A 12,251-nucleotide genomic window follows, 5' to 3' on the forward strand; every position below is an offset into this window, starting at 1 on the left:
AGGGCCCACAGTCCAGGCTTTACAGCCCTCAGTGTGGCTGTGAAGGGTGAGTGACAGATTTATGCCAAAACCCAGCAGCACACTGATGCAGTGGCAACAGTTTTACACCAGAGGTCAGACCAGAGCAGTGCATTAAAGCCCAGTATACAGTTTTTTATTTAAAACACATTTTATGCAGGAGGACTAAGCTGAAAATGAATGAACTTGCTGTCTTTGCCTCATGCAGACTACACACCTTGTATCTGTGGGAAGAATGCAGTTTTTTCTTTATGGATATTTTACAAATCACTCCCCTTTCAAACTGTATTCTTGTTTATTAATAACAACTTTTTTTTAGTGTCATTTATACCAGTTTTTCCTTTATTCTTTTTTATTACACTATAACTCTATATTATTATATCATTATTATTCCTATATATTATTTTATTTTTTTATAACTATAATGATCATATAAATATGTGCCTTTCCCTCACTGGTTGTAGAAAAAGCTTCTTATATTCTTTAGCATAGCTAGCTAACCAGATGAACAGATCGCCACTGGGCTTACAACTAAAGACACAGCCACGCAAAAACTGCGGCATGTGCACTACAGCTCCTTATTATGGAGTCAGATTTGAGTCAATATTCTAGCGCGTAAAACAAGCTACTCACGAGCGGAAAATGTGCTTCTACACGCACATAAAATTACCCTTGCGCGCAGATTAAACCGCCGCGAGCGGCTCTGCGCTCGCTCGCGAGAGAGACAGCCCTCTTGCTCGCTCGCGGGAGTATCAGCCTCGCGGAGTCTGTCTACGCGCGCGTGAAAAGTTTCTGGCACTTTGGGGCGGAGCCACTGGACTTTGATTGACAGCTGCCAGGAAACCCGGAGTTGCCAGGTTTGATAAATGCCTGAACTACCAAGAGCCGAGGAAATCTCGTCCAACTGATTTTGCTGCCGTCACTCCTCGGCTCTTGGTAGTTCAGTCATTTATCAAACCTGGCAACTCCGGGTTTCCTGGCAGCTGTCAATCAAAGTCCAGTGGCTCCGCCCCAAAGTGCCAGAAACTTTTCACGCGCACGTAGACAGACTCCGCGAGGCAGATACTCCCGCGAGCGAGCAAGAGGGCTGTCTCTCTCGCGAGCGAGCGCAGAGCCGCTCGCGGGGGTTTAATCTGCGCGCGAGGGTCATTTTATGCGCGTGTAAAAGCACATTTTCCGCTAGTGAGTAGCTTGTTTTACGCGCTAGAATATTGACCCAAATCGGACTCCATACTTATAGGTACTGCAATTTTTGAAAGTTAGGGAGCGACGTTCTTGTGCTCTCCGGCATAACTGCACCCCTGTCAGACGAGACGGTAACACTTTACAATAAGGTACACAAAATGTGCTTAGTTACTGCTTAGTTACTGAGGAACTACTAGATAGTTAATGGTTAGTTAATGAGTAGTTCCTCAGTGACTGCGATTGAGGAACTGATGGTTAGTTACTGGTAAACAGACTGGGGGTACTGTATTAACGAATCATTCGTTAATGGTTAGTTAATGAGTAGTTCCTCAGTGAACTTATGGTTAGTTACTGGTAAACAGACTGGGGGGTACTGTATTAACGAATCATTCGTTAATGGTTACTTAATGAGTAGTTCCTCAGTGACTGCGATGGATGGTTAGTTAGTTACTGGTAAACAGACTGGGGTACTGTATTAATGAATCATTCGTTAATGGTTACTTTATGAGGAGTTCCTGGGAGACTTTGATTGAAGCAATGGTCCGCTGCAGCAGGGCACATTTAAACCTGCCATCTTCGGCTGGCTTGGGTCCCACCCTGGATCAACTGGTGGAGGTGGATCCGATTTACCTTACCATTACTTAGGCCGTTTGGGTATGGTAAACTCAAGGAACGCAAACAAAAACAGTAGTTACCCATTACCTAATGATTACCTTACCGTTACTAAAACAGTAGTTACCCATTAAGTAATGCTTACCTTACCATTCGTTAAGCAGTGTGTGTCCCCTCAAGTAAAGTAATGCATGAAAAACAGTAGTTACCCATTACCTAATGCCTACTTAACCATTCGTTAAGCATTGTGTGTCCCCTCAAGTAAAGTAATGCATCAAAAACAGTAGTTACCCATTACTTAATGCCTACTTAACCATTCGTTAAGCATTGTGTGTCCCCTCAAGTAAAGTAATGCATCAAAAACAGTAGTTACCCATTACCTAATGATTACCTCACCATTAGTTAAGCAGTTTAACAAACAAACAAACACTGTTGATGACAATGACGGATCTACAGCCACTGAAGTTTTACATTTTTATTCAAACAACGATGAACATAACAACAATTAGCCTGAAGTTGAGGAAGGTCTGCAAGAGTGCAATCAAGAGGAGAGAAAGGAGGGGAAAGCAGAGACTTGGAGGACCAAACGAATTTGTCATGCTGGACGAAAGCAACTTCTACCACAAAAGGAAGGTGTGTATAAACTACAGAGCCTTAGCCTTTGGCCTCACTAAAACTAAAACCTTTGTTTTTCAAGGTGAAATAACAACATATATTTTAAGGTCAGAGATTAACAAATGAATGAGCAAAGTAATGTAATTGTATAATTGTGTCATTCACACCCTTGTGACTGGCGAGACAAAGTATACATTAGAGAGAGCCAGCTCCACAGTGTATACACAGTCAAATAACAGAAAAAAAGAATTTAGAAGCTAAGAATTATCTCATCCAATCAGATCATTAAAGATGGGGTAGGTAAGTTTCAGAAACCGGCTCGAGATACACTTTTTGTTATATTCCATGGAATGCTCTTAACATCCCGATAGCAATGAATATCTTAAGTGCTTTGACAATAAATTTAAAAAAAATGTCCTCTGTAGAAGCCGTAATACTGTAAAAAGTACATCCAATCCGGCTAAACGGATTGGATGGCCTACCTGCCTGTCAGCCTTCCATCGGGGCACAAACTTATCTCGTGCCCTCATTGGTCATGTGCGCGTTCGTGTGTGTTGGAGGAGGGGCTCTGTGAGGAAGGGGCAGATTTTCTCCGGTTGTGTATTTTCAAATTCTAGCGATCTCGAGCTGGTTTCTCCAAAATGACCTACCCCACCTTTAAGGAAATAAATCCTTATTCTTACTTTTTATTACTAACATTTTAAAAGTGCATAATCTTATTTATATATCATCTAATTACAATATCTATCTTACATTTTCATGTTTCTTGCAGCAAAATAAGCAAACTTTAACTTAATAAAATTAAACAGCCTTTTCTGTTTGTACCACTACATTTTAATTTGTTTCTCTTCTTTTTTGAGAAAGGAAGTGAATATTTTTAAATTGTAAAAGAAAGCAAATAAACACATTTCACTTTGTTTATCAATTGAAATTCCTGATGTTTATTTTTATATAACTGTGTTGTCCTTTTTCACTGCTTTATTACAGTATGGTAGGGGAAGATTCGGTCCTACGTGGAGGAGGAGAAAATGGGTCTTTGGAATGCTGGGCATCAGAGGAAAAAGGAGAAGACCTATCCTGAGGCTGGTGAAACAAAGATCACGGCGCCACTTAATTCCTCTGGTCACAAAATACGTTCGCCAAGGGACCACGGTGATAACGGACATGTGGAGGGCATACACCACTGCAATCGCAGAAAGTGGCTTTGTCCATTTCTCTGTGAACCACAGCCGGTCATTTGTGAACCCAGACACAGGAGCCCACACCCAAAACATTGAGCGGGCTTGGTCAACGTACAAGTCACAGGTCTGGAGACTGCGAGGAAACCGCACAGTGAAGACTCTGAAGAGTCATCTTGCTTTGATCGAGTGGACACATTGGCTGGCAAATGAACACAAAGATGGTCCCTTAGGCAGATTGCTGCATGACATACGCCACTTTTGCAAGTTCTGATGCAACCTTGTTTTCATTATTAGTGTCCTTTGGATTGTTGTTTAAATAAAAATGTAAACTTGAGTGCACAGGGTTTGTTTATTTGTTTACTGCTTAACGAATGGTTAAGTAGGCATTAGGTAATGGGTAACTACTGTTTTTGATGCATTACTTTACTTGAGGGGACACACACTGCTTAACGAATGGTTAAGTAGACATTAGGTAATGGGTAACTACTGTTTTTGATGCATTACTTTACTTGAGGGGACACACAATGCTTAACGAATGGTTAAGTAGGCATTAGGTAATGGGTAACTACTGTTTTTGATGCATTACTTTACTTGAGGGGACACACACTGCTTAACGAATGGTTAAGTAGACATTAGGTAATGGGTAACTACTGTTTTTGATGCATTACTTTACTTGAGGGGACACACAATGCTTAACGAATGGTTAAGTAGGCATTAGGTAATGGGTAACTACTGTTTTTGATGCATTACTTTACTTGAGGGGACACACACTGCTTAACGAATGGTTAAGTAGACATTAGGTAATGGGTAACTACTGTTTTTGATACATTACTTTACTTGAGGGGACACACACTGCTTAACGAATGGTTAAGTAAGCATTACTTAATGGGTAACTACTGTTTTAGTAACGGTAAGGTAATCATTAGGTAATGGGTAACTACTGTTTTTGTTTGCGTTCCTTGAGTTTACCATACCCAAACGGCCTAAGTAATGGTAAGGTAAATCGGATCCACCTCCACCAGTTGATCCAGGGTGGGACCACCAGCCGAAGATGGCAGGTTTAAATGTGCCCTGCTGCAGCGGACCATTGCTTCAATCAAAGTCTCCCAGGAACTCCTCATAAAGTAACCATTAACGAATTATTCATTAATACAGTACCCCAGTCTGTTTACCAGTAACTAAGCATTAGTTCACTCAGGAACTCCTCATTAAGTAACCATTAACGAATGATTCATTAATACAGTACCCCAGTCTGTTTACCAGTAACTAAGCATTAGTTCACTCAGGAACTCCTCATTAAGTAACCATTAACGAATGATTCATTAATACAGTACCCCAGTCTGTTTACCAGTAACTAACTAACCATCCATCGCAGTCACTGAGGAACTACTCATTAAGTAACCATTAACGAATGAGTCGTTAATACAGTACCCCCCAGTCTGTTTACCAGTAACTAACCATAAGTTCACTGAGGAACTAACCATTAACGAATGATTCGTTAATACAGTACCCCCAGTCTGTTTACCAGTAACTAACCATCAGTTCCTCAATCGCAGTCACTGAGGAACTACTCATTAACTAACCATTAACTATCTAGTAGTTCCTCAGTAACTAAGCAGTAACTAAGCACATTTTGTGTACCTTATTGTAAAGTGTTACCGACGAGACATAAGAGGCTTCTCAATTCTTAAATTTCCCCTCCTCGAGACTTGGTGCCGCCCACAGTGTAATTGTGTTTATTTTGCTATATATATATATATATATATATATATATATATATATAGGCGCTATATATATCTTATTATTAATACATCATTGGAACGGTACCTCCAGTAGGCTATGCCTACATGACAAGCATTTTTATAATATACAGTAAACATATCTTTGACTTGTTGCAAAATTATAAAATGAAATTCACCCCTGCTGTCATTCTGGCTTTCACTGTTTAAATGAGATGTCAACCATCAAAATGGGATAAGGGGTTCCAAGGGGTTCTCAAACGGATAGGTTATTAATTTATTTGCCTAATAGTTGCAATAACAATAACAATAACATGCCATGTACGGTCTCTCAGCCACCGTAGGCGGCGTAGTAGGGGGCGTGTCGTGTAGTGTCGTCAATTCGCTTTTCATCTGCCATGCCTCTGCCATGCCTCTCAGCCACCGTAGTGTCATGTCAGGTGGCCAAATCATGTGAAACCCAGATTTGGCACAAAAAAGGGGGAATACACGTTTCGCAATTATGCCACATCAAGGTGGAACGCTCTTCCCACAACTGTAAAGGAAAGTAAAACTATACTTACCTTCAAAACCTCTCTTAAAGAGCACCTTCGGGGGAGAGCATTGCAAAACTGGCCCCGGTAATGGTACAAATCTCAACCTGTCGTACAATGGACAGCTTCCCCCCCCCCCCCCCCCATCTATGTATATAGGCTACTCGCATTTTAGACTCTGTTACTAACTGTATATCTGTAGACTTGGTATGTCTTAAATGTCCGGTTAGGATGTATTAGAACGAAATCTAAAATGAAAATTGTAAATAAGCAATCTGTATGTAAAAAAACACCTGCATGTAAATTGTAAATAAGCCATCTGTATGTCAAATATGTCTTATATGTCTTAAATGATATGATGAATTGGAAATGGGGGACCCTGATGTAAACAAGACGAAAGTCTTTCTCTGGTCTGCATCCCCTTAACAATTGTATGTTTTGAGCTGTACTGTACTGTACCCAATATACAAGCTGTTAATAAAGTTTTCAATCAATCAATGAGCGGTCATTTTAAAGAGACGTCCATTAATGATGACAGGAGGCACAGCAGCCCTCTGTCTGATGGACAGATGTGTTCATGACGACTTATATATTTACTTTGAATTCATTGAGAGTGCGGTATAATGATACAATAACAGGCTACAGATGCGGACACACACACACAAATATATTTATATAAATATATACAATTTAAAGTATGAGAGCACTCTCATAATAACGTAACACAATCAGAGACTGGATATATCCCCCCCCCTCTCTCTCTGGTCGCTGAAATGGGGAATTGAAATTATGGGCCAAAAGTTGTATTTACAAATATTAAAAGTAAGCATAGGACACCAAACCAACTGAGACCCGTCTATCCGCTGCATCTACGCACTGTACAACACACACCTTTGTTACAGATATGGGCATCTGTTAATGCCTGTTATATAGTGACGCCTGTTGGCGCTTTAGTAAACTGCATGCTGACACAGGCTTACACTGTGCAGTAGGCTACTATATCCGCAAGCGCGGGAATATACATGTGATGGAGTTGTGAGTTAGGGAATAAAGCTGCAGACTGAAACATGGTGTCAGAAGCGGTCTTCTTGGACTAAAAGCTCAAGAAAACTCACGTCATGATGACAAACAGTATTCCGGCACCCGAGGGCATGCATAAGTCTGGTGATATACAGTGGCGTTTTTATATGTACAAAAGTGGTGGGGCACAAAAAACTTAGATGTCTATATATAAGCTTCTGCAGTGAGGTTCATGGCTGGTGAGGCTCTGAGTCTTCAGGTTTACAAATATTATATTTTGACCTAAATCAAAATATAATATTATTTTCAAAAGCTTTTTTTGTCTGATGCTTCAATTAATTTTAAACAGACAGTTCAACAAAAGGATACCCAAAAAATGTAATTGTATCATTTAAATATTGAATTGTTCTCTCTTAGTAAGATCCCATTTTCAATCAAATTGCAGTCTTACCTTGACATGAAGATGAAGTCCATTTGCCTAACCTTCTGGACAAAAATCTCTATTACTTTTTTGTAAAAGTCCTCCTTATGTTCTTGTAGTTTCAAAAGTCTATCATAAATCTGATCTAATCAATAGATTTATGATTCGAAAATTATAAAAGTAGGGTAGACATGTGGATATTATCCGGCTGAACAAAACGTGCATTTATCTAACAGGTTTGTTTCCCACAGATCTTATTTTGAGCTATTTTCTAAAATCCTATGGAGAAATATCATTGCTTTTTTGTGGAGGGAAGCCATGCGCAGTTTATTTCCTGGTTTTAGGACGCCTCACTGCAGCTCTCTCTCCTCCTCTTCACACACCACACTTTTCGCGGCACACGTACTTACAGCCAATCAGCTCTGAATGATGTGAGATGACGTATGGTGGGGATGGCAGCACTATGCCCCTCTGGTCATTATTTTTTTGCCACACACATTAAATAGGACAATACTCTGAGCATGCGCAGTGTAGTTTTTACAGTCACCATTGACTTAAACAGGGAGAGGGAGGGGCAGGATCGGGTTTTGTCCCACATGGCTCTAAACAGCTCAATAGGCACACACTGTAGACACTAATTAGAAGAACACAGACTAAAACAGCAATGTACAGACGAATCAGATGAATAAACATGATCTTAAAATATATTTTATATATTTTTTAATTTATCTTTTGCATTTTTTTGTAATCATTACTTTTAATACTTTCTGCTGACACTAGGTGGGGCTGTGCCCCACCTGCCCCTAATGACCAGTCGCCACTGGTGATATAGACTTTTTGCTCGCTACAGGTCTGACCGAAAAGACGAATGCGGTGCAGGCAGCCACACTGAGACGGCTTATCGAGTGCCGGTGTTGTGTCACATTATGCCTCCCCGTCATGAAATGCCCCCCTTGTAACGGGAACGCGCATTTCTAAATGACACGTTTACACCTCTAAATGACACGTTTACACCTTAAAACGATGTTTAAAACGAAAAGTAAACGTTCAGGGTTTTTATTAATGGTAATTTTCAGACTGTGAGTTGTTTAGTGGTAGCAGTCTTGATTCTTCTGGTTTAACTTTTCGCTCCGTATTCGAGGTGTCGAAATTCATTCGTCACTTTGTTTTTTTAAATCTTTTTTTTATCATTATTGTTACGTCCTGTCTGTATAAACGTGCTTTAAAATGTATTGTTTAATTTTACATAGTTGTCATCTAATAATCAAAATATGTTTACAAATGTTACATCTTTGTCAGCATATTATTATATACGCTATGCGTACAAACTAAAAGTGTGACATTCATGAAACCTGCTCCATTTATTGGTACCAGTCCTAGAACCATACCCTGAAAAATGCTTGAGGGTGGGATTCTTAGAAACCTCTTTTTTGGGGGGGGGGGGGGGGGGGGGGGGGGGGGGGGGGCATTTTATGACAGGCCTGTCCATCATCCATGCGCGTTCCCGTGACAAGGGGGGCATTTCATGACGGGGAGGCATAATGTGACACAACACCGGCATATATATATGCATAACGTCACGCTGACCGAGGAACAAAAGAAAGACCCCAAAACAATTTTGGATGAGTTGGGGGATTATTTCAAGCCGGCAAAAAATGTGATTTATGAGAGATACACGTTCGGATGCTGCAAACAAGGACCGGACGAGCCGATCGATAGCTTTATAACAAAGCTGAGGGAAAAAGCATCATCATGTGAGTACCGTGACCTGAAAGATGAACTGATTACGGACAGGCTGGTACTCGGTATTGCCAGTGAGAGCACCAGACGGGACCTAACGCTGCCAACAGCTGTAGAGATTTGCCGCCTTGCAGAATTGACGGAGTCACGCATGAGGCGCAGGCGGACAGTATTAATGCTATGGTGGACAGGCAAGGCGGACGACGCAAAATACAGTGGAAAACAGCGGAAAGAAACACAGCGGCTGAGAGAGAGCAGCAGTGGACCTGCAAATACTGTGGAAATTGACACAAACGGGGCAGAGAGCAGTGCCCAGCCTATGGTAAGACCTGCCGAGCATGTGGCGTTTCAAATCACTTTGCAAAAGTATGTCAGGCCAGCAGCAGAGCAGAGAAAACAAGAAAAGTTCATGTTGTTGACGATGTCCAGCAAACTGAAGGGGACTCAGATACAAGTGAAAACCTATACAATGTCACTGAATATGTGGGGAATGTGAAAGCACCTGGACGCAAATGGTTTGCGCACCTACAACTGAATAAGAAAAGACAGCTATGCCAGCTAGATACAGGGGCCACTTGCAATGTTATGGGCAGCCAGTTTAAAGAGAAACTGTCACCAAAGACAGCCTTACAGCCGACCAGAACAAGGCTAAAGCTGTACTCTGATACATACATGCCATCCTTGGGGAAATTTCACACTGACTGTGTGGTCAGGGGGAAAATACACAGACTTGTGTTTGAGATAGTGAACACCAAACAAAAGCCCCTGCTAGGTGGTGCTGCATGCACTGATCTGGGCCTTGTGAAATTCACTATTCCAAAAGAACTGCCAGCGGAGGTGAACACTATTGATGCAAGCCAGTCTATGCCACTCACAAAAGAAATGCTACTGAAAGACTTTCATGATGTTTTCCATGACCCGATCGAGTCAGTCGCAGGTAATATTCATTTCGATCTGAACCCTGAAGTGACACCAGTCCAGTGCTCACCACGAAATATCCCTGTAGCGCTAAAATCCCGGGTTAAGGAAGAGCTGGACAAACATGTGAAAGCAGGCAACCTTACGCCAGTGACAGAGCCAACAGCGTGGATAAGCAACATGGTGACAGTAGCTAAACCGGACAAGATAAGAATCTGCATTGACCCAAAGCCTCTCAATCAGGCACTTCTCAGGTCCATGCCAACGCTAGAAGACGTCTTGTACAAACTGCCCAAGGCTCGTGTCTTCACACTGGTTGATGCTCGTCACGCCTTTCTCCAGTGCAAGCTTGATGAGGAAAGCAGCCGCTTGACGACATTCTGGACCCCATGGGGTCGGATGAGATGGCTCAAACTTCCGTTTGGAGTCTCAGTGGAGCCAGAGATCTATCAGCGCAAGCAACATGAGCTGCTATCAGGCCTGGCTGGCATCGAGCCTATTGCGGATGACATCCTGGTGGTCGGGTGTGGCGATATGGACGCAGAGGCTGAAGAGGACCACAACACCAACTTAAGAGCTCTCATGCAACGGTGCAAGGCTGTGAAGCTTAGATTGAGTGAACGCAAGCTGCAGTTCAAGCTCAAAGCTGTACATTTCCACGGCCATGTACTGTCTACAGAAGGACTGAAAATCGACCCAGAGAAAACTCAAGCAGTGTTGGACATGCCGACGCCCACGGATGCTAAGGCAGTGCAACGCATGATCGGATTTGTGATATATCTGGCTAAGTTCCTGCCAAGGCTATAGGAGATCTGTGAGCCTCTTCGCAGACTCCTGGATAAGGACACGGCATGGCACTGGCTGCCAAAACACGATGATGCAATACGCGAGATAAAGCGGATGGTCACCAACACGCCGGTTCTCAAATATTATGACGTCACAAAGCCTGTAACGATCCAGAGTGATGCCAGCATGAATGGACTGGGGTGCTGCTTGCTGCAAAAGGGGCAGCCCATAGCCTTTGCCTCACGCGCACTGACACAGAATGCGCAAAACTACGCTCAAATAGAGAAAGAGTGCTTAAGCATAGTTTTTGCATGCCAGAGATTTCACCAGTACCTATACGGCAGGGACACAATCACTGCAGAAACAGATCACAAACCACTGATAACCATCTTTAAGAAGCCCCTCATGAGTGCGCCTAAACTCCTTCAGGGCATGTTACTGCAGATCCAGGGGTACAATCTGGATGTTGTTTACAAACCAGGCACGGAGATGTATGTCAGTGACACTCTAAGCAGGGCCACTCCACCGTGTCGTGGTTCCGACACCCCCTATGTACGACAGGCGGTGTGTTCCATGCATGCCCGGTGCCGTGGGAGGGCCAGGCCCTCCCATTTAACATTCCTGCCCTCCCCCAATAAACACGTTTTTTATTATTTATAAAAATTAAAAAAAAAATATATTTCATTTTTTTAATTATAAATAAACTGTGAACTTTTATGCTACGATGTATGTGATGTCAGAACAACAACAACAACAAATCACAGGCTACGTCAAATAAATGCATGTGTCTGTTGTGATTTGTGATTCGTCCCCATTTAGACCAATCACAGCGTCACACTCTGCCGCCTATTCTGGATTTGTTTATTGTGCATTCTGTAGACTCCCATTTCTGTTTGAATTACAAAATGGACATAAAAAATTGGCTTAAAAGGTCTAAGGATTTATTAAAACGAAATAGCGATGAAAGAACTGCAGCCGATGGTGCTGCTGGCGACCCTGCACCTGCCGTTGCAGCAGCACGCCTTATTGTCACAAGCTTGACCTCGGCAAACCCCGGGGCTGAGTTAGCGATGATCTTGGGGTTAATAAACCCAAGCAGGTGAAGCTGGATCGTTATCCAGGGAGATTGTTTTCAGGAAAGAAGCGCACTTTTGCCGCTGCATGGCACAACAACAGACCATGGCTTGAATATTCATTAAAAGCAGACGCAGCCTTTTGTTTCCCCTGTAGACAGTTTAAAGTAAATACGTCTTCATCTGATGCGGCTTTTACTGTCAAAGGTTTTTGCCACTGGAAACACGCATTACAGACTGATAAAGGACTGCTAATGCATGCCGCATCAAAAGAACACATTTCATGTGAGAGTTTGTGGAGAGAGAGAGAGAGAGAGAGAGAGAGAGAGAGAGAGAGAGAGAGAGAGAGAGAGAGAGAGACGAGGAAACAAATAAGGAAATTGGAACTTTGGTGCAGATCAGCTGGCACG

At 42.3% G+C, this 12,251-nt stretch overlaps 1 protein-coding gene across 1 annotated transcript; it reads left to right on the forward strand.

Annotated features, from left to right (window-relative positions):
* Nucleotides 1–2,304: 2,304 nt before the first annotated feature.
* LOC117540154 lies at nucleotides 2,305–3,950 on the forward strand. Its single transcript, XM_034206684.1, has 2 exons — nucleotides 2,305–2,448; nucleotides 3,418–3,950. The coding sequence occupies exons 1-2, from the start codon at nucleotides 2,305–2,307 to the stop codon at nucleotides 3,880–3,882; spliced, it is 609 nt and encodes a 202-aa protein (XP_034062575.1). The 3' UTR covers nucleotides 3,883–3,950.
* Nucleotides 3,951–12,251: the final 8,301 nt, after the last annotated feature.

This window comes from Gymnodraco acuticeps, unplaced genomic scaffold (assembly GCF_902827175.1).
Source record: "Gymnodraco acuticeps unplaced genomic scaffold, fGymAcu1.1, whole genome shotgun sequence".
In the NCBI taxonomy this organism is placed as follows: domain Eukaryota; kingdom Metazoa; phylum Chordata; class Actinopteri; order Perciformes; family Bathydraconidae; genus Gymnodraco; species Gymnodraco acuticeps.